Here is a 26,623-nt window from a genome sequence, read left to right as displayed (position 1 = left end):
CCAGCATACCCAGATGGGAAGGCTGTGTCTCAAAAAATTCCTGCAGGATTGGCCACAGTCATGCAAGAAAGCAGGGCAGGAGACTTGGGGAAGATACTGTTTTCATCTCAACCCTGCCGTTTCTCATCTATGTAACTCTGAGCAAGTTTCTTGCCCTCTGTGGCTTCTTTTATTCAAATGAATAAGGTCCTGGACTTGCTGATATTGAGGCACCTACCAGCTCTGAAAGGTTTCAGGTCCCCTTTTGGGGTCTGTGGTTGTAAGCACACAAAGGTCTCCTTCCTTGCCTCCATATGTTGATAGCATTTCCCTCTCTCACTGCCCCAATCAGTCCCCCACTCTGCACACAAGGAAGCCAAGTCCCCACAAAGCCAAGTCGTGCCATGGGCGTGGGGCATGTGTGTGTGTTCTCAACCAGCCCCTTTACACTTTGTCCTTTCTAATGTCCCTCTGAGGACCCTGGACCCCCCCCCCCAACTTTTTTTTTTTTTTTTTTACTCCTAAGCCTTCCTTCCTAAGAAAACCCTTTCTAAGGATTCTTCTTTTGGTCAGGAGAAAAACCACATTTTCTCCTATGCTGGTTCTGACTCGGATGTCAAGGACCAGTCTTACGGAAGCACAATGATCACACAGCCGAGGCTTGTTTTCTGATTGCTTACTTTCTAAAGGGATGCGCTAAGTTGGAAGGACCACTTGTAGTGTGCCAGAGGATGGCATCTGGAGGTGAAGGGTCCCATGACAGAAGGAGCCTGAAGGTGGTGGCGAGAGGAGCTATTTAGAGGGCCATGCTGGGTATTCCAGTGAACACCTTTTTAGCATCTATGTCCTCTTCGACCATGTGGGGGTGGATATCCACATTCATTCCTGCATCCTTGCACAACTTGAGCAAGGTCCGAATGTTCTCCTTGGATAACCTCAGGTATCTGTTCAAGAGAAGGCAAAAGAGGTCAGTTGAAGGTGGAGTCACAGCAGCTTCTAACTTTATTGAAAAGAGCTTAGATTTAAGCAGCAGTAAGTGTGGGTGCTCTGCAAGGGGCTGTCTCCCCCAGTCATCCATGGAGCTGATAGAGACTTTATAAGACAGTGGGACACCCCACAAAGGCGGTGGGAGTTTGCGTTTGTGTAACTCTTTTGGCAGTCAGTTGCCTCCAGAGAAAAAACATTCATTATCTTTGACTCAGTAACCCCACTCAGGTCCTCGATATATCCCAAGAAGAGAAGTCAATGGAAAGAAAAGCTACATAAATAAAAGATGTTCATTTTGAGATTGTCAACAACAGGAAAATGAGTAAATCCACCAACAGAGAATTGGTCAATCTGATAATGGACTACCTCATGTCAAGGATCTTAATTAAAAGGCCATAGTTAGAATGGCATTAGGAAGAAGATGGTGCCACGTGGCTGTGACAAAACCAAGTGGGGAGAAAAGACAGAATGTGAATTGTTATGTGATTTGTCACTGTCATGCGCACATACACTGAGAGAGGTCATGGGCCGGGAAAGATACAGACAGTGGAAATAATCGCTGAGCAATGTTGCAGGCATAGCGGTGAGCATTTGTTTTTAATAATATCCACACAATTTAAAAATCAGACCATTGATTTAGAATATTAGCTAGAGCCCCATAATTCTGATACTGAAGAATGGGATCAATCCCATTTGTACTGTGTGATCCAGAGAGCTCCTTATTCTACCAGCAACTCTGACCTTGGTCCCAGCTTTAGTATAGGGTGTAGGCCCCCTACTCAGGCTGCCTGCTTGTTGCTTAATTTGCCACAGACTATGGGAGAGGAGCTGTGTGTTGATATAATGTGATTTTCTGCCTGTTAGGAATGGCCACTGTTCTTTAAGATCTTCCCAGAGCCTACCTGTTCTTATGGCCAGCTCAGACCCCCTCACCAATCCCCACACTTGGACTACTTTTTCCCTGATCAGCATAGCCTCTGAGGGTCTCATGCATATGTATATGGGGACACCCATTACGGTCTCATCCAAGTGCTGTGGCTCACATCTGTCATCCAGCATTTTGGGAGGCCAAGGAAGGTGAACCACCTGAGAATAGGAGTTTAAGACCAGCCTGGGAAACATGGCAAAACCCCATCTCTACCAAAAATACAAACATTAGCTGGGTGTGGTGGTGCATGCCTATAATCCCAGCTACTCAGGAGGCTGAGGCACGAGAGTGGCTTGAACCTGGGAGGTGGAGGTTGCAGTGAACCGAGATCACATCACTGCACTCCAGCCTGGGCGACAGAGAGAGGCTGTCTCAATAATAATAATAAATCCCACTCTGAACCACTTCATTCTTTTCTTGGATGTTTCTTGAATGGCTTCATATGCTATCTCTTCAAATATTCTTTCCCTCTCTTTGGAGGGCAGGAGTCCTGTCCAAATCTCTTTCCCCCCACCATGGAACCCGGGTAGGCTGTCTGTTGCCCAGAGTCAGTTAGAACCACATGGCCCATCTGAAAGCCAGGGCCAAAGTCATCCACCCATGGAACCAGCCAGCAAAGGCAGTCTGCTGAGATCTCTCCCTGTTCATCTGGAAGCCAGTTAACCATTCTATTCATCCATCCTTCTGCCAGTCAGTGAGCAGAGCAGGACTTTGTGATGGAGTTATTAGATTGCCAGACATTTGAGGCCATCTTAAACCTATAGATGAGTTTACTGATGTCAACCTTACAAGGATGATGACAACTACATTACTCTGTTGTTTTGTTTCCTTATTTGCTAAAGTTTCTGAACTTTGTCAGTTACAACTTTACAGTAAAGGAAAACACTGGGCTAGGGAGAGGGATGCTTGTTTTTTGATGGGGGAATCTGGGCTCCATTGCTGAAAACCAGAGAGCCCTGATAAACAGCACAGAGAGCAAGTGAGAAGGGAGACTCTTTGGGAAGAGCAGTAAATATCAAATGGTTTCACACTTTGTTCATGATCCCTTTGACAGTCTAAAAGTCCAAACATGCAGCAGGTAGGTCACTGAGGATGGTGGCTACCATCACCAGCAACTCAACCCCACAGTGCAAAGGATTGTAGGGAAATCTTCCTATTAAGACAAAGCCACGTTCTTTCCTTTTTGAGTAATATTGAAACAAATGGAAATATTGGGAGGGTTGTTGAAAGGTGTGGCATCAAAGTGGCAGCAGCTAAATGACATGCCCATTCAGGGGATGGTCTACCAGCAGGTGAGCTGCTGGAAACCCACTGGCTTGAGCCCTGGAGCAGTCCTTTGGGACCAAAGGGTGGAGCTCAGCCACACCAAGCCCCTACTCCTAGATCTTCAGGCTAAGCCAAGGTGTTTGAGCCAGGGACAAGAGTGAGCAAAGCCTGTTCCAGGACCCCACCCCATCTGCCCAGGGGGTGGCAGCTCTCACCGGCAGCTCAGCACCTCCTCTGGCTTCAACATCCTCACGGTTTCCATCTTAGGTTCGGTGCTTTTCTCCATGAGGCTCTTTAGCTTGCGTTCGTAAGCCATGTCAGGCATCTTGTTGGACCAGTCTCTTATGAAGGTTGCCCTCCGGCTGTTAAAGGTACCCTCCTGTAACATGGGATCTAAGACAATGCTTTGTCGATGGAATGGGTTTGGCCGTTGAGTGGACTCTGGGTCGACTGCATCCTTGATGTCTGTATCTGAAATTGGACAGATGCCATCAAAGAGTTAGACCGTGGGAGACGTGAGAGGTGGGGTAGGCAGGAAGGGGATGAAGGCTGGAGGAATGCATGGACTTCAAACAGTACCTGTTCTGAGATATGAGGTCTTTTCGTGGCTTCCACAGGTTCTCTATACCCCTTCTCCCCTTTCTTTTTTTGAGACTGAGTTTCCTCACTCTGTGGCCCAGGCTGGACACAGTGACACAATCATACCTCACTGCAGCCTGTATCTCACAGGTTCAAGCGATCCTCCTGCTTCACCCTCCTGAGTAGCTGGGCCTATAGGCACATGCCTCCACTCCTGATAAATTTTTATATTTTTGTGGAGCTAGGGTTTTGCCATGTTGCCCAGGCTGGTCTTGAACTCCTGGGCTCAAATGGTCCACCTGCCTCAGCCTCCCAAAGGGCTGGGATTACAGGCATGAGCCACCGTGCCTAGCCCAGGTTCTCCTTCTTTATTTGTTCAATCCTTTTACCCCTCCCTCCTTTCTCCCTGCCCTGTTCCGACTCCCTTCCTTTCCCTCCTTCCCCCTTTCTGCTTATTTCAATCTGTTCTCTCCATCCTCCCCAGCAGGAATTCCTCTAAGTGGAATGAGCCTAGAGGAGGTAGCCTAGAGGATATCTTCTGATATCCCAGGGAAGGTATCAGAAGAGAAAAGCTTTGAGCTGGGTTTAAAAGGGCGGATCGCTGATCAGTTAGAAAAGGAAGGAAAGGATCGCAGGCAGAGGAACAGAATGTGTGAAGGCACAAATACACGAAATGTAATGGTAAGTGTCTGATGTGACCCAAATATGGGGTTTGTACCAAACAAAATGTTGTTGGACTTGCAGGGGTGCCCAATATTTTGGCTTCCCTGGGCCACACTGGAAGAAGAAGAATTTTACTGGGCCACACCTAAAATCTGCTAACACTAATGATAGTTGATGAGAAAAAAAAATCGCAAAAAAAGAAATCTCATGATGTTTTAAGAAAGTTTACAAATTTATGTTGAGCCACATTCAAATCCGTCCTGGGTCCCATGTGGCCAGCCTGAAGGTTGGACTAGAGCTTGGACACCTTAATATTTTTTTCTTGCTAAATTTCCTTCTAAGTGTTTTATGTATTTTTACTCAGGAGGATGGAATATTCTCTACTCATTTCCATTTCTAACTGGTATGACAAGTATATAGAGAAAAGTCTACTGTTTTTTAAAAACTATATCTGTCAGCTGGGCATGCTGGCTCATGTCTATAATCCCAGCACTTTGAGAGGTGAGGCAGGTGGACCATTTGAGCCCAGGAGTTCAAGATCAGCCTGGGCAACATGGATTGAGGCCAGAAGTTCAAGACTAACAAAGTGAGACTCCATCTCTACCAAAAAAAAAAAAAAAAAAAAATTAGGGGTCTGGTGGCACATGCCTGTCATCCTAGCTACTTGGGAGGTTGAGGTGGGAGGATTGCTTGAGCCCAGGAGGTCAAGGCTGCGGTGAGCTGTGATCACACCACTGCACTTCAGCCTGGGTGACACAGTGAGACCCTGTCTCAAAAACAAACAAACAAACAAACAAGCAAACAAAAAACTATAGTTGTCTAGTATACCAGCAACCACAGTAAATTTTATTACTTTTTAACTAGAATTTCATGAGTTTTGCAGATATACAATCATATTAGGGGAAAAAATGAACATATCATTTCTCCAATATTTATCAAAATTATATATTATTTTTAATATATATTACATTTGACAGACCCTCTAGAACATTGCCAATAATGATGATAGGGATTATGCTTCATTTTTTTCCTGATTTTAAGTAATTTGGGCATTGCATCATTTAGAATGATATTTGCCCCTATTTGGGATACATGTTTTATAATATTTTAGTGGTTTTATCCCTGGTTGACATAGAGTTTTTACTGGTGATAATTGCTTGATTCTATTCATTGCTTTTTTTTTTTTTTGCCATCAACTGATATAATCACATTTTTTCCTTTAATATGTTGATGTAATAAATTGTGTTCTTAGATATCCTGATAATGAACCACTTCTCACCTGCTGTAATAAAGCCCACTTGTTCATGGTGGAATTCATTTCAGACATTGTACATTTGATGTATTTTCATACATTGAGTATGTTTGCTAAAATTTTTTAGATTTTTGCATTTATATTATTGGCCAACTTTTTTGGTATAACTTTTAATATTAAAGTTCTGCATTAATTTAATAGCTTTTTAAATTAATGCAGAAATGTCTATATTTTATACAGTCTGTAATAGTTGAAGTAACGTTAGAATTATTTGCTCTTTAAATGTTAAAACCTTGCATGAAACCATTTGTCTTAGTGCCATTTTTTAGTGGGAAAATGTTAATTATTTTTCAACCTTCACTGCAGAAATTGCCCTATTCAATTCTTCTGCTCTTTATTGTACCAATTTTGATAATATATAGTATAATAGAAAATCATCCATTTCCTTTAGGTTTTAAAATGTATTGTATAGAGGTATAGTATTCTATTACAATTCTTTTATTTTATTTGCATCCTTTCTCACATAAAATCTTGTGTATTTTTACTCTTCTTTTTAACAAGGCTTATGATTACTTCATAGCAATTGCTTTCATGTCAGTTGCTTTTTCAAAAAGCTAGCTTTATATTTAGCCTTTTAACAACTTTTGATCTTGATATTATTCATTAATCCCAGCCAGTATTTAATATATTAATTTTCTCTTTTTCATAGTAATTCTTTCTTCTACTTAATAAACTAATAAAAGTGTTGGCATTTTCTTTTATTATGTGTTTTATAAAGAATTATTACTTTTAGTTTTTACTGTAAATTTTCTTCTGAGCATATGTTTTGCCTATGTCTCATAGGTTTTGGTATGAAACAGGCTTATTTCGCTATTTATTTTCTTTGATACAAGGGTAATTTGGAAGTGTGTTTCTTAATTTCCAATTTTTAAAGTTGAGGGTTATTTCTAATTGTTGGTTTAGGATGATGTAGGTGGCCCTAAAATCTTTACTTTTTTGAATGTTAATTTTTTTATGACAAAGCACACAGGTGATTTTTGTAAATATTATTTGGATATATAAAAATACATGTTCTCTATTCATATGTAAAGCTACAGTTTGTTAACTGCATTGTTACATTCTTCTATGTATTTCCTGTTATTGTCTATATGATCTTCTATTTGGTTCTGAAGGAGGTGTATTAAAATTTACCCCTATAGTGGGGAGAATGGGAGGGAGATGTGGGTTGGAAGGCTATGCATCGGGTTACTATGCTGTATTAGTCTGTTCTCATGCTGCTAATAAAGATGTACCTGAGACTGGGTAATTTATAAAGGAAAGACGTTTAATTGACTCACAGTTCCACATGGCTGGGGAGGCCTCACAATCATGGCAGAAGAGCAAGGGACATCTTACATGGCAGCACGCAAGAATAACTTGTGCAGGGGAACTCCCATTTATAAAACCATCAGATCTCATGAGACTTATTTACTATCATGAGGACAGCATGGGAAACACCTGCCTCCATGATTCAATTACCTCCCACCAGTTTCTCTCACAACACCTGGGAATTGTGGGAACTACAATTCAAGATGAGGTTTGGGTGGGGACACAGTCAAACCATATCATATGCTCACTACTTGGGTGATAGGATCATTTATACACCAGGCATCAGCGACACAGAATTTACCCATGTAACAAACCCGCACATGTACTCCTAGAACCTAAAAGTCGAAATAAAATAAAATGTACCACTATAACTGTATGTTTAACAGGTTCTCCCTACATTTCTAAATGTTTTGTTTTATTTATTTACCTACTATTTACCTACTACATTTTTTGATGTTATAGGTTTATGGTTATTAGTTATTCTCTTTAACATTTAAAAAGATCCCTCTTTTACTCTATGTGTTTCTTTTGGCCTCAATTCTAACTCATCTACTTGCATTTCCTTGTTGTTTCTTTGCTTTTCCTTTTGTCATAAACTTTTCTATCTCACCTGGTTTTAAATGTGTATCTAGATTTTCATTTTAAATTACTTCCTAATATGTTGCTTCTAGTCTCTCCTAGAGAATTTTCTGCAGATGAAGGAATGTATGGCTGATAAAAATCCCTAAATATTTCTGAATCTACAAATATAAGTCATTCATTTAATAGTGACTTATGTGAGTTGGGGTCAGTATTATGGGGGTCTTTACTCTTAGTAATGCATATGTGCTATTCCACTTCCAGGTTGATGGCAGGCTGATTTTTTTCCCCTTGTAAGTAAATTATTCTGTCTGTAAGCTTGTAAGATTTCATCAACAAAGTTTGGGAATTTTATCAGGATATTCCTAGTGGAAATGCGTCTAGACCTCCTACAATTACATAAATGCAGAGACAGTGGCCTGAGGTGTGGGTGTGACCTGCCCAAGGTGTCACAATGAGTTAGTGGCTGAATTAGGACTCTTTATGGTACATGGTGCTCTGGCATGGTAGCTGGTCCTTGACAGGGTGATAAGGTCAGGTGGCCTCAGCAGTCCCTGTTTGTGCGTGGAGGAAATTGGCGCTATGCTCTGGGAGGATCATGAGCTGCACATTCTCTTTGACACAAATAAGGAAATTCCTTGGAGAAAGGGCAATCACCTTTCCTGAAACATCTGATCCTCTTCCATGCAAGGTGGGTCTCATGAAGGAAGGAGCGATAGCAATATAAAAAGTAATGACAATTACACAGATTAGCTAACATGTGTTGAGTGACTCACATACCAGGCAGTGTTCAAGGGCTTTCTGGCAGTGGGGGCACTTTAGTCTCACAACCACATCATATCCATTTGACAAAAGGAGAACATTGAGGATCAGAGGGATTAGGTAATGTGCTCAAGATGCCACAGATTGTTAGTGGTGAACCGAGGACATGAGCCCACATTGTCAGAGCCTTTTTCTGGAAGCCTGTCCTGGCCACTCTTTTGGACAAAAATGACCCACATTCCTGGGTTTGTGCCTGAAGAGATAGGTTATATTTCTAGTGAGCCATGTTTGGGACACCAGAAGCACACTCTGTGCTCGCGGAGACAAAAGGGGGTATGGCCTTCTAGCCCTGTGCATTAGGAATGTATCCTTGGCCTGGCATCTACACAATATTCTGGACATAGGTGCCCAGGGAGGGAATTCCCTTTCCAGTCTACTACTCAGACTTTGCCAGGATTTACTTTGGCAAGGTGTTACAGTTGTTTTCCCAGGATCTTTTCCTGGCTCATAGCCAGAGCAACCTTTCTAAAATTTAAATTCAATTTGGTAATTTCCTTCGTAAAACTTTTCAGTGACTTGCTATTGCACTCAATAAGGTTTATGTTTTGGAAAGGCCAATCTGAGACTTCTGCCTTCAGCCAAGATGGGGTAGCAGGGATTCGATTTATCCTTCCACCTTAAGCAATTAAAAAACAGGGCATGTCATATGAAATAGCGGTTTTAAGACATTGGACAACACACAACACAGGGCAGTGATCCTTGAGTGAGGGGAAAGAAATGAGGGGAGCCCCATGATTGCCCCAACCTTCATTTGGAAGATGCTTCCAAGTTGCAGCACGGGGTTGCAGGGAAGCCTAGGCAAAGGCAGAGCCTAGCAGTCCCCTTGAGTTGGGGAGAGAAACCAGATAATTTAGGTTAAACCATAAGAGCTAGAACAAGAGGAAAAAGCTGCACCAAGAACTGCAAAGTTATGCAAAGATTCCTCTCAGCTGAGGACTAATCGGCACAAGCCGGAAAAGAAAGTACTCTAGTGAAAGAATTAGTAGACAAGAACATGGCAACAGCTAGTATGACATACTCTTGTTATGCCCTCCAAGGCAGGGTCACATTAAGAAGAGACACAGAAGATTTAAAATGACCCAAATTGAAGTTCTTGAGATGAAAATAACAATATTTGAAATAAAAATTATATTGGATGGGATTAACAGAAGATTAGGTATTGGAGAAGAAAAGATTAGTGGACTTGAAGCTATAGCACAAGAAACTATACGAGATGAAACACAAAGAGAAAAGACTGAAAGATGAAGAAAAACACAAGATGAATTTTGGGACACTAAATATGTGTAATTGGGGTGCCTGAAAGAGAGGGGAGAGAATGGAGAAATGAAATAAATTTGTGAACAAATAATGTCCAAAAATTTGTCAAATTTGATGAAAACTGTAAACTAAGAATCTCAACAAACCCCAAATACAAACCCAAGAAACATTAAGCAAATGACATTAAGGCACATCATAAGCTCCTTTCTTAAAAGAAAATCTTAGAAGCCAGAGGAAAAAGATACATTACAGAGGAACAAAAATTAGGAAGAGAGCCAGCTTCCCATTGCAAACAAGCTAGAGGACAGTACAGCAACCTTTAAAGTATTGGAAGAAGAAAGGTTGACAATCTAAAATTCTGCACTCAGCAAAACTGTCTCTCAGAAACAAAAGTGAAACAAAGAACTTTCTGGATATACAAAAGCTATATGAATTTATTACCAACAAAGCCACACCACAAGATACGTTAAAGGAAAATCTTCAGGTAGAAGGAAAATTATTCCACACAGAAATCTGGATTCAATGAAGAGCACTGGAAATGTTAAATGTGTGAGTAAACACTAAAGTCTCTTGAAAACATAATTGCTTGGGGCAAAAATCATAACACTTGCGGGGTTTATAATATGGAAAAATATAATGTGTGGCAACAACAGCATGTAGAAGGGGAGAGGAGAAATGGAAGTATACTCTGATAGGGCTCTTATGTTTACATAAAATGAAGATAGACTGTGCTAGTTTAAAAAGGTATTCTACACACTGTAACAGAATCACTAAAATTATTATTATTATTTTTTAATACAGAGTCTCGCCCTGTCGCCCAGGCTGTAGTGCGGTGGTGCAATCTTGGCTCACTGTAACTTCCACTTCCCAGGTCCAAGTGATTCTCCTGCCTCAGCCTCCTGAGTAGCTGGGATTACAGGTGTGTGTCACCACGCTTGGCTAATTTTTGTATATTTTTTTTGAGATGGAGTCTCGCTCTGTTGCCCAGGCTGGAGTACAATGTCACGACCTCGGCTCACTGTAACCTCCGCCTCCTGGGTTCAAGTGATTCTCCTGCCTCAGCCTAGCCTCCTGTAGCTGGGACTACAGGCATGCGCCACTATGCCTGGCTAATTTTTGTATTTTTAGTAGAAACGGGGTTTTGCCATGTTGGCCAAGCTGGTCTCGAACTCCTAACCTCAAGTGATCCACCCACCTCCGTCTCCCAAAGTGCTAGGATTACAGGCGTGAGCCACCGAACCAGGCTGCAACAAAAAGTTATAACTAGGAAGCTAATGAAGGAGATGAAATGGAATCATAAACAATATTTGGTCTAAAAGAGGGCAGGAAAAGAAGAAAGAGAAAGCAAAGAATAGATGGAACAAGTTAGAAACGCATGTGAAGATATGTGTTAATTTCCACATATTTTTAGATTTTCTAATTTTTCTCATGTTATTGATTTTTTGTTTTATACCTTTGCGGTAAGAAAAGATAGTTAATATAATTCTAGTCCTCTTGAATTTGTTAAGATGTGTTTTGTGCAGTGCAATAAAATTAGAAATCAAGACCAAGAAAATCACTCAAAACCATACAATTTTGCTGGGCACAAGGGGTATGCCTATAATTCCAGCACTTTGGAAGGCCGAGTTAGGCACATTGCTTGAGCTCAGGAGTTTAAGACCAGCCTGGATAACATGTCAAAACCTCGTCTCTACAAAAAAAATACAAAAATTTGCTGGCCATGGTGGCGTGCACCTGTAATCCCAGCTACTTGAGGGGCTGAGGTGGGAGGATTGCTTGAGCATGGGAGGTCGAGGCTGTAGTGAGCCATGATTCTGCCACTGCACTCCAGCCTGGATAACAAAGTGAGACATTGTGTTAGGAAGAAAAACCCCATACGATTTCATGGAAATTAAATAGCCTGCTCCTGAATGACTTTTGGGTAAATAATGAAATTAAGGCGAAATCAAGAAGTTATTTGAAACAAATGAAAATAAAGATACAATATACCAGAATCTCTGGGACACAGCTAAGGCAGTGTTCAGAGGGAAATTTATATCACTGATCACTCACATCAAAAAGTTAGAGAAATCTCAATTTACCAACCTAGCATCACAACTAAAAGAACTAGAGAACCAAGAGCAAACCAACCCCAAAACTAGCAGAAAACAAGAAATAACCAAAATCAGAGCTGAACTGAAGGAGATTGAGACACACACAAAAAAACATTTACAAGATCAAGGAATCCAGGAGTTGTGGGTTTTTAAAAAAATTTTTTTTTCTTAATACAGACAGGATCTCACTATGTTGCCCAGGCTGGTCTTGAACTCCTAGGCTCAAGGCATCTGCCCATCTCGGCTTCCCAAATTGCTGGGATTACAGGTGTGAGCCACCACAGCTGGCCTGGTTTTTTGAAAGAATTAATAAAACACATAGACTGCTAGCTAGACTAATGAAAAGAGACAGGATCCAAATAAACATAATTAAAAACTACAAAGGAGATATTACCACTGACCCCACAGAAATACAAATAACCATCAGAGAATATTATGAAAACCTCTCTGTACATAAGCTAGAAAAAATGGATAAATTACTGGACACATACACCCTCTCAAGACTGAACTGAACCAGGAAGAAACTGAATCCCTGAACAGACTAATAATGAGCTCCAGAATTGAATCAGTAATTAACCTACCAACTACAACAACAACAACAAAAGCCCAGGACCAGACAGATTCACAGCCAAATTCTACAAGATGTACAAAGAAGAGCTGGTACCATTCCTACTAAAACTATTCCAAAAAATTGAGGAGGAGGGACTCCTCCCTAACTCATTCTGTGAGGTCAGCATCATGCTGATACCAAAACATGGCAGGGACACAACAAAAAAAGAAAATATCAGGCCAGTTCCTTGAACATTAATGCAAAAAGCCTCAACAAAATGATGACAAACCAAATCTGCACAAGAGAAGAAACTATCAACAGAGTTAACAGACAACCTACAGAATAGAAGGAAAAAATTTCAAACTATGCATCTGACAAAGGTCTAATATCCAGCACCTATAAAAAACTTAAACTTACAAGAAAGAAAAAACAACAACAACAACAAAAGTGGGCAAAGGACATGAAAAGACACTTTTCAAAAGAAGACATACATACATGCAGCCAACAAGCATATGGAAAAAAAACCCTCAATAGCCCTGATCATTAGAGAAATGCAAATCAAAACCACAGTGAGATACCATCTCACACCAGTCAGAATGGCTATTATTAAAAAGTCAAAAAATAACAGATGCTGGTAAGGTTGTGGAGAAAAGGGAACACTTATGCACTGCTAATCAGAGTGTAAATTGGTTTAACCACTGTGGAAAGCAGTGTGGTGATTCCTCAAAGAACTAAAAGTAGAACTATCATTCAACCCAACAATCCCATTACTAGGTATATATCCAAGGGAATATAAATCATTTTACCATAAAGACACATGCACACATATGTTCACTGCAGCATTATTCACAAAAGCAAAGCATGGAATCAACTTAAATCCCATTGATGGTAGGCTGAATAAAGAAAATATGGTACATATACACCATGGAATACTATGCAGCCATAAAAATAACAAGACCATATTCTTTGCAAGAACATGGAGGGAGCAGGAGGCCATTATCCTTAGCAAATTGATGCAGAAACAGAAAACCAAAGACTGCATGTTCTCACTAATAAGTGGGAGACAAATGATGAGAACATATGGCCACATAGAGGGGAACAAAGGAAACTGGGGCTTACCTGAGGGTGGAGGGTGGGAGGAGGAAGAGGATCAGGAAAAATGACTAATGGGTACTAGGTTTAACAACACCTGGGTGATGAAATAATCTCTACAACAAACACCCATGACATGAATTTACCTATGTAACAAATCTGCACATGTACCGCTGCACTTAAAAAAAAATGACTTGTGGTCCAACATATGATCACTTCTGTAGAATATTCTACATACATTTGAGAAGAATGTGTATTTTGATGGAATGTGTAAACATATGTTAGGTCCATTTGGTCCATAGTTTTGTTCAAATCTGCTGTTTTCCTTATTAATTTTCTGCCTGCATGACCTACCCATTGTTGAGAGTGAAGTGTTAAAGTCCCCTACTATTATTGTATTGCTGTTTATTTCTCCTTTCAGTTCTGTTAATTTTTTTATATATTTAGGTACTCTGATGTTGAGTGAATAAATATTTCAGTTGTTATGTCTTCTTGATGAATCAATGCCTTGTTATATGACAAGCTTCTTTTTTTCTTGTGACAGTTTCTGACTTAAAATCTGATATAAGTATAGCCACTGATGCTCTCCTTAGGTTACCATTTGCATGGAATATCTTTTCCAATTCCTTCTCTTTCAGGCTGTGTGTGTCCTTAAAGCTAAAGTGAGTCTCTCATGGGCAGCGTATAGTTGGATCTTGTTTTTATTAAATTCATTCAGCCAGTCTATGTCTTTCAATTGGAGCATTTAATCCATTTATATTTAAAGTAATTATCAATAGGTCAAAACTTACTGTCATTTTGGTCATTGTTTTTTGACTGCTTTGTAGTTTCTTTGTTTCTTTTTTTCTCTCTTGATGTCTTCTTTTGTGATTTAATGACTTTTTGGAGCGGTATGTTTTTATTTATTTTCCTTTTATTTATTTACTACAGGTTTGGTTTTTGTGGTTACCATAAGGCTTGTACAAAACATTTTTTTTTTTTTTTGAGATGGAGTCTCACTCTGTCGCCCAGGCTGGAGTGCAATGGCATGATCTCGGCTCACTGCAACCTCTGCCTCCCAGGTTCAAGTAATTCTCCTGCCTCAGACTCCCGAGTAGCTGAGGCGCATGCCACCACGTCTGGCTAGATTTTGTATTATTAGTAGAGATGAGGTTTCACCATATTGGCCAGGCTGGTCCTGACCTCGTGATCCAACCGCTCGGCCTCCCAAAGTGTTGGGATTATAGGCATGAGCCACTGTGCCCAGCCATAAAACATTTTATAGTTATAACATTCTATTTTAAACTGGTAACAACTTAACTTAGATAATATACTAAAACTATACTTTCACACTCCACATGCCATTTTAGGTTATTGATAAAACAATATGCATATATTTTGTATTGTGTATCCACTAACAAATTATTATAGTTATAGTTAATTTTAATACATTTGTTTTTTAGCTTTTATACTAGAGTTGAAAGTCATTCATACATCACCATTACCATATTAGAAAATTTGAAATTTGACTATATATGTATCTTTACTAGTTAATTTTATACATTCATGTGTTTTACATTGTTAATTAGTGTCCTTTTATTTCAGCTTGAGGAACTCACTTTATGATTTCTTATAAGGCAGGTTCAATGGTGATGAAAACTCTCACTCTTTGTTTGGGAAAGTCCTTTCCTCTTATTTCTAAAAGACAGCTTTATCAGGTATAGTATCCTTGGTTGGCAGTTGTTTTCTTTCAATATTTTAAATATTCATTCCATTTTCTCCTGATGTGCAAGGTTTCTGCTGAGAAGTCTACTCATAGTCTTGTGGGGGTTTCCTTGTATATGACAAGTAGCTTTTCTTCTGCTGCTTTCAAAATTCTTTCATTGTCTTTGACTTTTGACAATTTAGCTATAATATGTCTTGGTACAGACCTTTTTGTGTTCAACCTATTTGGGAATGATTGGGCCTCATGAATCTTAATGTACATCTCTTTCCTCAAATTTGGGAACTTTGCAGCCATTATTTCTTTCAATACATTTTATCACTCTATTCTCCTTCTTAGACTCCCATAATATATATTGTTTCACTTGCCAGTGTACCATAAGTCTGTTGGCTTTCTTTATTATTTTTCATTCCTTTTTTTTTTACTCTTCAGACTGAATAATTTCAAATGATATGTCTTTAAATTCACTGATTCGTCTGTTGGATTGAGTCTGCCATTGAAGTGCTCTATTGAGTTTTTCAATTCAGACATCTTGTTCTTCAGCTCCAGGAATTAGTTTTCGGCTTTTTTTTTTTTTTTTTTTTTTGATGGAGTTTTGCTCTTGTTGCCCAGGCTGGAGTGCAATGGCACTATCTCGGCTCACTGCAACCTCTGCCTCCTGGGTTCAAGTGATTCTCCTGCCTCAGCCTCCTGAGTAGCTGGGATTACAGGCACGCACCACCACAACCAGCTAACTTTGTATTTTTAGTAAAGATGGGGTTTCTCCACGTTGTTCAGGCTGGTCTCGAACTCCCTACCTGAGGTGATCCACCTGCCTTGGCCTCCCAAAGTGCTGGTATTAAAGGCGTGAGCCACCGTGCCTGGCCTTTTTTGGCTTTTAAAAAATGGTTTATATTCCATTGCTGAATTCATTTTGTCCAAATATTGTTTTCCTATTTCATTTAGTTGTTTGTTTCCTTGTAGCTCAGTGAATGTCCTTAAGAGGATTATTCTGAATTATTTGTCAGTCAATTCATAGAGCTGCATTGCTGTAGAATCAGTTATTGGAGCTTTATTAATTTATTTTAGTGGTGTAATGAAGAAACTCAATGTATTTGTTTATTTGTAGATGGGGGTCTCACTATGTTGCCTAGGCTATTCTCAAACTTACGGCCTCAAGTGATTCCCTTGCCTTGGCCTCGGAAAGTTCTCAGATTACAAGCATGAGCCACATTGCCTGATCCAAAACTCACTTTAAATATAAAGACATAAATAACTGAGGAAGGCCAATGTGGCAGTCATAGAAGGTGAAAGCAACTGGTGATTCTTATAGTGGATGAGGATCACGGTTAAGCTAAGACACTGGTTGTGGAAATGGAGAAGAGAAAGAGATTAAAGATATTAAGGAGGCAGAAGCTACAGGACCCAGTAACTGGTCATGAAGGGAGAGTGAGGCAGAAGTGGTAGGATAGACTCTGACATCCAACTTCCACATTGAGATAGTACCATTTCCTGGGAGGGTGCATGTAATGTAATGCAATCAGGATGTGCTTTGACTATGGCAACCCAAGCTAACATTGGGCATGGTGTATGTGACTATCTTTAGGCCCTTCGTAGGGGCTGCTTTGTTTTGAATTTGTCTGCCAATTCAGATCATACCCATTCATTTTAGTCCTCTTGCCAGTCTACACGAGAGGCTCTCCTTACTGTGCCCAGGCTCAGCCCTGACTAGGTCCTGGGTGCCACATCTTGAGGCCCAGACTGTTCCTAGATGCCTCTGAGCACCTTTTGCACTTGGGCTGGCCCATTTGCAACCACACCACCCACTGGCCATTGGTCTTATTACATCAGGAGAGACAAGGCTTCTTCATTCTCCAATAGAGTGGATTCGACTTGAATGGTGGAAAGAAGGGAACTGCAGGGAACCAAATGAGTGTCAAGTCAGCCTGACCTGCTGGCATCCTTGTGCAGTGAGATGTAAATAATTATTTAATCAGCTGGTATGGGTTTCTTTTAGGGAGTGAATTGTTTAAGAAAATGTCTTAATAGACTACTTTGAGTGTGAAACAGACAAATGAAACATGGTTCTCTTCAAGTAAAAAGCCAATGGGAAAGTGTTAGGTGGAGAAGGAAGACGAGGGAGGAAAGAGAAGAGGAAAGAGATAGGAAGAGGGAGAACTGAGCAGTACCAGGACTCGGGTGAGGAAAGCAAGGTGTCCAGGATGCAAAATTTAAGGAGGTGTTCACTCTCAGACTCACACAAGTGCATGATTCGCATCTGAGAGTGAGTGCTTCCTTAAATTTGGTGGCCTGAACTCCTGGTTCGCCTCACCTTACCCAGTCTTGGAGTTGAGAAAAACATCAGGGGGCTACTTCCTGCAAAGACATGTAACTAGGGAAAAATCTCGTGGTGGCAGGGGATAAAGGACTTTGAAGAACAAGGGAGTCTAATAATCAATCTCTAATTTGTTTGCTGTATAATTCTGTGATGTAATTCTTTTTTTTTAAATTTATTTATTTATTTATTTATTTTATTATTATACTTTAAGTTTTAGGGTACATGTGCACATTGTGCAGGTTAGTTACTTACGTATACATGTGCCATGCTGATGCGCTGCACCCACTAACTCGTCATCTAGCATTAGGTATATCTCCTAATGCTATCCCTCCCCACTCCCCCCACCCCACAACAGTCCCCAGAGTGTGATGTTCCCCTTCCTGTGTCCATGTGATCTCATTGTTCAATTCCCACCTATGAGTGAGAATATGCGGTGTTTGGTTTTTTGTTCTTGCGATAGTTTACTGAGAATGATGATTTCCAATTTCATCCATGTCCCTAGAAAGGACATGAACTCATCCTTTTTTATGGCTGCATAGTATTCCATGGTGTGTATGTGCCACATTTTCTTAATCCAGTCTATCATTGTTGGACATTTGGGTTGGTTCCAAGTCTTTGCTATTGTGAATAATGCCGCAATAAACATACGTGTGCATGTGTCTTCATAGCAGCATGATTTATAGTCATTTGGGTATATACCCAGTAATGGGATGGCTGGGTCAAATGGTATTTCTAGTTCTAGATCCCTGAGGAATCACCACACTGACTTCCACAATGGTTGAACTAGTTTACAGTCCCACCAGCAGTGTAAAATTGTTGCTATTTCTCCACATCCTCTCCAGCACCTGTTGTTTCCTGACTTTTTAATGATTGCCATTCTAACTGGTGTGAGATGGTATCTCATTGTGGTTTCGATTTGCATTTCTCTGATGGCCAGTGATGATGAGCATTTTTTCATGTGTTTTTTGGCTGCATAAATGTCTTCTTTTGAGAAGTGTCTGTTCATGTCCTTCGCCCACTTTTTGATGGGGTTGTTTGTTTTTTTCTTGTAAATTTGTTTGAGTTCATTGTAGATTCTGGATATTAGCCCTTTGTCAGATGAGTAGGTTGTGAAAATTTTCTTCCATTTTGTAGGTTGCCTGTTCACTCTGATGGTAGTTTCTTTTGATGTGCACAGACAAACAGAGAGCCAAATCATGAGTGAACTCCCATTCACAATTGCTTCAAAGACAATAAAATACCTAGGAATCCAACTTACAAGGGATGTGAAGGACCTCTTCAAAGAGAACTACAAACCACTGCTCAACGAAATAAAAGAGGATACAAACAAATGGAAGAACATTCCATGCTCATGAGTAGGAAGAATCAATATCGTGAAAATGGCCATACTGCCCAAGGTAATTTACAGATTCAATGCCATCCCCATCAAGCTACCAATGCCTTTCTTCACACAATTGGAAAAAACTACTTTAAAGTCCATATGGAACCAAAAAACAGCCCGCATCGCCAAGTCAATCCTAAGCCAAAAGAACAAAGCTGGAGGCATCATGCTACCTGACTTCAAACTATACTACAAGGCTACAGTAACCAAAACAGCATGGTACTGGTACCAAAACAGAGATATAGATCAATGGAACAGAACAGAGCCCTCAGAAATAACGCCGCATACCTACAACTATCTGATCTTTGACAAACCTGAGAAAAACAAGCAATGGGGAAAGGATTCCCTATTTAATAAATGGTGCTGGGAAAACTGGCTAGCCATATGTAGAAAGCTGAAACTGGATCCCTTCCTTACACCTTATACAAAAATCAATTCAAGATGGATTAAAGACTTAAACGTTAGACCTAAAACCATAAAAACCCTAGAAGAAAACCTAGGCATTACCATTCAGGACATAGGCATGGGCAAGGACTTCATGTCTAAAACACCAAAAGCAATGGCAACAAAAGCCAAAATTGACAAATGGGATCTAATTAAACTAAAGATGTAATTCTTTCCCTCTGTTGACCCCAAGCCTTCAGTAGAATGTATTTACACACAATGACTTCGTGTGAGAGGTTTCAGGAGAAATCAAAGAGACAAGATAGCAGCCACTGGAAGCAAGATTTACAGAAGCTCCAGGGCCCAACAGGACCAGGATTTTGGAGCCAGACATTACACTGGTAGTCACAGAAAATTTGGGGAAGGTATGGGGCTTCCCATAAGGTATAAGGCAATCTAGATTATTTTTAAAATAAACCTTAAATATTTTGGAATAATTGTGGTGTATTAGTCAAGGTTCCATCGAGGGTCAGAACTAACAGGATAGATGTATATATGAAGGGGAGTTTATTAAGGAGTATTGACTCACACGATCACAAGGTGAGGTCCCACAGTAGGCCATCTGCAGGCTGAGGAGCAAGGAAGCCAGTCTGCGTCCCAAAACCTCAAAAGTAGGGAAGCCAACAGTGCAGCCTTCAGTCTGTGGCCAAAAGCCCGAGAGCCCCTGGCAAACCACTGATATAGAGTCAAGTGTCCAAAAGCTGAAGAATTTGGAGTCTGATGTTCAAGGGCAGGAAGCATCCAGCACAGGAGAAAGATGAAGGCCAGAGGACTCAGCAAGTCTGATCCTTCCAACTTCTGTCTGCTTTATTCTAGCTTTGCTGGCAGCTGATTAGATGGTGCCCACTCAGGTTGAGGGTGGGTCTGCCTCTCCCAGTCCACTGACTCAAATATTAATCTGCTTTGGCAACACCCTCACAGACACACCTAGGAACAATACTTTGCATTCTTCAATCCAATCAAGTTGACACTCAATATTAACCATCACATATGGATTTACAGAAATGTTGCAAAGAAAATAAGGAGGGTTCCTGTATATCCTTCATCCATTTTCCCTTAATGTTAACATCTTACGTCCATGGCATGTTTGTCACGACTAAGAAATTAACATTTTTTTGTATATTATAGAACTTTTTCAGATTTCACCAGTAATGCCCCTAAAGTGCTATTCTAGGATTTAATCTAGGATCCTAAACTGCACTGAAAGCCGACTGCATTTAAATCTTAAAGGGAAGTGACTGCAATTTGGTCACAATGGCTTTGGTATATTAAATGAAAAGGGGAAAAAAAGATTTTGTTGCTGTTGTTGGGTACAATGGGGGCAATTTTTTATACGAGAATTGACAGCCTCTGCTTGAAGGCTCCTGTGCACTTTTCTCCTGGGCTAATTGGAATCCCTTCCAGATTTCTCTTTTACCCTACACCTTTGTCCCAAGGGGCCAGACATAACAAATGTATCTGTTTTTCCAACACCACAGTAAAGACCACCTGAAATTTTAGCAAAATTTTTACTTAGAAAAAAACCACTAATATTTATTCAGCACCTCCTCTTGGTCAGGCTAATTACTTTTCATGCATCATCTTGCTTAAACCTCACAACCATACTATGAGGCAGGTATTGTTATTGTCCCATTTTATAGATGAAAAACCAGACTCCAGAGATGGAATAAGTTGTCCAGGATTATACAACTCTGAGCTCCTTATAAAGTGGTAGAGCCAGGGTCAGGACCCAGGCAGTCTTTGAAATTGGGGATCTGGCACAGCCTAAGCTCATCCCTTCCTAGAGGTGAGCAACCCCTGGCAGGTTTCAGGCCAGCAGGAGTGGTACCTTCTGTAGTTGATATTGTCACAGTATCTAAATTAATTAGATGATTTGTAACTCATGAAGTTGATGTCACCAAAATAGCTTCAGGAACCTGGACACATGAGGCTGGTTTCCTGAGAAGGGAACACTCGAGAGGGGGCAGGGCCTTGACAGACACTTGCCTCCTGTTCATGTCACACCCCGCTTGCCAAGAGCGACCCCAGGAGTGGTCCCTACTGAGCCTCCATGCGGGCTTCTGACTCCTGTGTGCACAATGGTTGGATTGACGTGGACGCTACTGCTCTAAGAATGGCGTGAGCTTTCGGTTTCTTCTGGAGGAGGAGATTATGGAGGAGGATTATGGCGGCCGGGGCCAAGGTTTTTCCCTTACCAGATTTCTTGGGGCCATCCTTGATGTAGCTGCCAGGGACCATGCTGAGGCGTTTCCCCTTTTGCTCCACTCCATAGAGGCTTCGGTAGGAGGCGGCGTCCTTCCTGAATCTCTTTCCTAAGGCCTTGGAGGGAGCAGGTGAGAAGTCACACCCCAGTTACAGGACCTGGCTCACCCTCCCCGCTCCATCCCAAGCAAACAGCAATTTCAAGGGTTTGCCAAAAGGCAGGCAAAGGCAACCAAGGAGAGAGCTTCCCCGGGCCATGGGAGAGGTCGGAGGGGCAGGGTCTGCCCATGGGTGCTTGCTCACCAACGCCTCCCTCTTCTCCCCACCATATATCGGAGGGGTCCCTGGGGGCCTTGGAAACACAGGCCCTCGGAGGCCATTAGGTCTGGGTGGGTCTGCCCTGTTAGCTGTGTGGCCAGGAGGCTCTTGTCCCTTACTGAACCACGGTGTTCTCATCTTCCAAGTGGCCTTCTTGAATGGTTTCGGGGATAAATGTGGGCAAGGGAGGATGTGACAACTGTGAAGAATGAAACTACAGGGAGGCAGCAATTGGGTAGCACGGCTGGACAGGGTAGGGAGGGGTGGAGATTTTATTTGAATGTTAATCTGGGGCCAGAGTGAATTTCGGAGCCTTAAAATTTAGAAAGTAGGCAGGCATTGTGCAGGAGAGAAGCAGGGACCCCTCCTCCATTTGGAGACCCAGTGGGGGTGAGGGGGGGAAGAGGAGCTGCATTACCTGCTGGGAAGTCTCCGTGTCCCTGCGGTTCCCTCCCCGTGCTGTCATGTGGCCTTTGCCTTTCTTCTCTTTCTTCTTATTTCGTTTAAGGACTGTCACCACTTTGGGCTTTTGCTTCTGAAAAGACAAGGGAAGAGAGCCCTGCAGCCACTGCTGTGGGGACAGCGTCCCCTCCCTTTCCCCGAGGAGAAGGCTCCCAGGTGAGGGGCTGTCCCTCCCCTCCACAGGCTTCAGCACACACACTCTAGGGCCTGTCGTCACTGTTCCTCTGCTTCCAGATGCGCCCTGGTATACATGTCGCCGCCCCCAGAGCGACTTTCTGAGCCTCAGGCCTGGTCCTGTTCCTCTCCACCTCAGAATCCATCAGGGGCTCCCCATCACCCCCTACATAAGGGCCTCACTCCCTAGCCTGGTAGGAAGCCCCTCCAGCCCCCTTGTGGCCTTACCAGCTGAGACTTCCCTGCCCCTGCCTCCAGTCTGGAGTCACAGGAAGGCTGCCCTGACTTTGAACAGGTGCTGCTGATCCAGACCTCTGGGCCTTTGCTCACCCCGGCCTCTCCCTTGGTCCCGGAGCACCCCAGGCCCACCCCATCCTGTCTTCCTGGAGTGGTGGTCACCACTGACCTTGCCTTTCTATTTCCCCAGGTATTCCTTACCACCTGCCCAAGAGCTGAGCACACCCTGCCCTGAATGGAGTTCCCTGTGCATGGCACATTCCTGGCCCTCCTGCTCTCGCAGGGGAGGCAGGGAGGGCAGGGTCATTAGGGATCTCCAGGGTCCCACAGTCCAGGAGCCCAGCAGAAGCACTTAAAGGGTGGGCCACCCAGGAAGCATTCCGCCTAGTCTATAAGGGGTAGGGGTGGGTGCCAGAGCATCATGGCAGAAACTAAATAGACTGGATCTCCTCTGGGAATGTGCTGCTTATGGTTACCGGGAGACGGTGGCCTGGACTGCAGTGTCCAGGTCAGACTGCCTGGATTCCTGCTCTATCCACGGCTGAGGGCTGAGTGACCTCGGCAAGTTTCTGCTCTCTCTGTGGCTTAGTTTCCTTGTCTGAAAGGTGGGGATAATAGTAGGACCTATTTCATAAGGTTACTGAGAGCAATAACTGAATTACGACATGCATGTGCAATGCCCTCCATGAATTATGGGAGGCAGGTTATTATGCTGGGTGGGTGGAAGGGAAGTTTCGATAAGCCATTTGGGAGTATGGAAGGAAGCTGTCCAAGGGCCTGCTCCATGTTGCAAGTTGCCTTCTAAGGAAGGTAATGCTGGTTAGCTTTAGGGTTTTGTTTGGTTTAGTGGAGAAACAGTGCAACTCAGAGCCAAGGCTGCATTTTCAGGCTGTGAGGAGCTAGGATGACCCATCTCCTCCAGGGCAGCCCCTTCCACCATCCCCCACTCAATCTTCAGCCTCCCTCGAAGAGTCACCTGAGTAGCTCCCCACACAGCCCCCATTTTGGGGAAGCTGAGCGGAATTGACATGGCGATGCTTTAGACTCAAGGAAACTGCAACATTCAAGGATTCAGCATCCTCCATGGCTGAGACTTCAGACCTCGGGGGTCTTCGCTGATGCCAAATGGATCACAAGGGGGAAATACCATGAGCAGTCTGTTAGGGGAAGAGCCTGGATGGCCAGGTCAGACCCCAGGAGAGAACAGAGGAGGTCACAGAGGGCCCTGAGTGGTGAAGATAGACCCCAACCATCTCACCAGAGGGTCCCCCATCACCTGCTGCTGTCGGAGACCTGCCAGCACACGTCATCTTCCTCTTAGAAGCTTCTTTAAAAGCCCAGATGCTTCTGGGAAAGGTAATGATGCTTGAAGACTTAATTATATTTCCCATGTAAACTTGCTCCCTGTCTAGGTCCAAAGTTATTTACAATAAAAGCCACATTTAAGGTAAAGTTGTTAAAATGTGATTATTAGAATCTTATCCTGGTAAAAGGAGATAGACCTGAACATATTAACCAGGGAAGTGAATGTAATTCCTGTGATGATATTAAATTGAGTTTGGAGACACCCAGAAGTCAAGCTTCCCCTTCACCCCCAAATCAAGGCAGTGGGTAGGCTATCTGTAAATCATTAGCACCTTAGAGTAAAACATGTTTGTCAGATGTGTCTGATGGAATTGGCACTCGAGATCTTTCTGACTATAAATGGTAAGTGGTATGGTTTGGATCTGCGTCTCTCCCCAAATCTCATGTCAAGTTGTAATCTCCAGTGTTGGAGGTGGGGCCTGGTGGGAGGTGATTAGATCATAGGGGCACTTTCTCATGGTTTAACACGATTCCCCTTGGTACTGTCATGAAGGCGAGAGTTCTCGTGAGATCCAGTCATTTAAAAGTGTGTGTGGCACCTCGTCCTCCCACTTCTTGCTCTTGCCATGTGAAGTGCCTGCTCCTCTTTTGCCTTCTGCCATGATTGTAAGCTTCCTGAGACCTCCCCAGAAGTGGAATCTCCTATGCTTCTTGTACAGCCATGAGCCAATTAAACCTTTTTTAAAAATTTTTTTTTTAAATAAATGACCCAGTCTCAGGTATTTCTTTGTAGCAGTATGAGAATGGACTAATACAGTAAGTAAGTACACAAACATAATGGAAGCTTTCCCCAAAGGCAGGTGCTGACCTGGATAAAGCAGAGGAGTCTATGCATTTGGGAATTGGAAAACCTCAGTTTGAGCCCTGGCTCTGCCCTTTATTACTTCTGTGACTTCAATAAAATGACTTATTTTCACTTTCCTTATCCTTCAACTGGGGGTAAAAATGGTGCCTCCCTGGTAGCCTGACTGGGAGCAATTGACCACATAACCCAGGTACAAATCTAAGCACAGGGCCTTGACCACAGTAAACATTAAAAGTTAGTCATATGTTGAGCATTGTTATTAGTAATGGCATTTTTTACTCATTTTGCTCTAGGGTCAGGAGATTCAAGACCAGGTGGCATCTTCTGCAGAGGACACCACTTTCCAAAGACATGGCTTGGTTCTTCATAGATGATAGGTCTTGGGGGAGCTCTGGGAAAAACTAAGGCAAACTTGGTTGCTACATTTCTTGGAGAAAGAGGAAAGGGTGGGTTAGAACTAGCTCGATGTAGGGTAGAAAAGAGGAGGTATGTTAGCTGGAGTTGCAGATGCAGTAATGGCAGTGAGGAATGCATGTTCTTTGATTCTGAAGGCATCACAAGGAGGGAAGAGCTGAGGGCAGTAGGAGGATCCCGTCCTGCAATATGGAGACCCAGAAGCCACTGCCCCTTGGCCCTTCTAGGATTCTGACCAATACTAACATTTGCCTAGCTTGACTAAACTTTAGACAGGTTTCTTCCTGATGATAGGCCCTTGGCCTCCTTTTCCTTAGAGCATTTCCTCTAGAAAACTTGGATTTGTAAATTTTTTCTCTGCCCCTTTGAGATGTAAATCTCTCAGTCTCTTGCTAGTTTTACAATCCAGGAATGTTTTTCTCAAGGACCTGGGAGGACCCTTTGAAATGTAATCATCAAGAAAGATTGTACCTTGTCTCTCAGTCTCTGTGAGAGGATGGGAGCCTAACATTGATAAGTGCGAATTAGCAACACAGACAGCCTAATCATATTAACTAATTCCCCCACCCCCTTAATGTCCTTGGGTAGTTCTCACTAGCTTATCCCAGCACTTCAAAACCATCCCGCCTTTTGTTTCAGGAGAGTTAAGTTCAATCTCTCTCCCCTACTGCAACTACCTTGAGTAAATTCTTCCTGCCATTTCTCTTGGATGGTACCCACCTCGGGAGCTTGTTTCTTCTTCCCCTGCCTCCGCTCCAGCCACTCCAGCACACAGGTGAGGTCAGACATGCGCCTATCTTCAGCAGTCTTCCACATGTATTTCCTCTTTGTGGGCATTAAATCCTTCAGGTCCATTTGTTGCTCTGACATTGTGGAGTCTTGCTAGTGGCTTAGGTGGGAGGTGGCTGGCACTCTCTCACTCTTTCGATACCTTTGTCTGGACTTGATGGCCTGGTGACTCAGAAGGTAGGGTGTGGCCTCCAGATGTGAACATAAAGGGCAGAGTGAGCCAAGACCCTGGGATATTGGCCTTAAAAGGTGGAAGGCCTGGGCAGTGATTGTGAAGTCATTGCCAGTCTTGGTAGCTGGCCCTGAGGTCAGAGTGGAGGTGGGACATTGGCCACCTCCCACTGTTCTCCATGTGGCCACTACCCCTCTTCAGGTGCTATGTCTCCTCTGGACTCTGCCACAGCCTCCTTGCAGCCTCTCTACCTCTACCTCCACAGAGATCTTAATAAAATAAAGGTCAGTCCACGCATCTTCCTTTCTCAAAAACCTTCAATGGCTCCTTGTTGCCTATCTAAAAGAAATCTAAATTCTTTAGTTTGGCATCCTATCTTTCTGTAGTGTACTCTAATTAGAAGAAAGCTTTTTATAAGCCCAATTT

General features: G+C 42.4%; 1 protein-coding gene across 1 annotated transcript; it reads right to left on the bottom strand.

Moving 5' to 3' along the window:
• Window positions 1–622: 622 nt before the first annotated feature.
• On the bottom strand, window positions 623–26,276 carry C16H16orf78 (chromosome 16 C16orf78 homolog). Its single transcript, XM_520628.7, has 5 exons — window positions 25,957–26,276; window positions 22,198–22,314; window positions 21,455–21,578; window positions 3,376–3,631; window positions 623–923 (listed from the first exon to the last, which is right to left on the bottom strand). The coding sequence occupies exons 1-5, from the start codon at window positions 26,104–26,106 to the stop codon at window positions 776–778; spliced, it is 795 nt and encodes a 264-aa protein (XP_520628.3). The 5' UTR covers window positions 26,107–26,276; the 3' UTR covers window positions 623–775.
• Window positions 26,277–26,623: the final 347 nt, after the last annotated feature.

The sequence above is a fragment of the Pan troglodytes genome, chromosome 18, assembly GCF_028858775.2.
Source record: "Pan troglodytes isolate AG18354 chromosome 18, NHGRI_mPanTro3-v2.0_pri, whole genome shotgun sequence".
Taxonomy (NCBI): domain Eukaryota; kingdom Metazoa; phylum Chordata; class Mammalia; order Primates; family Hominidae; genus Pan; species Pan troglodytes.
Note: the sequence above shows the minus strand (reverse complement) of the source record. Positions and strands in the feature narration are given on the sequence as shown.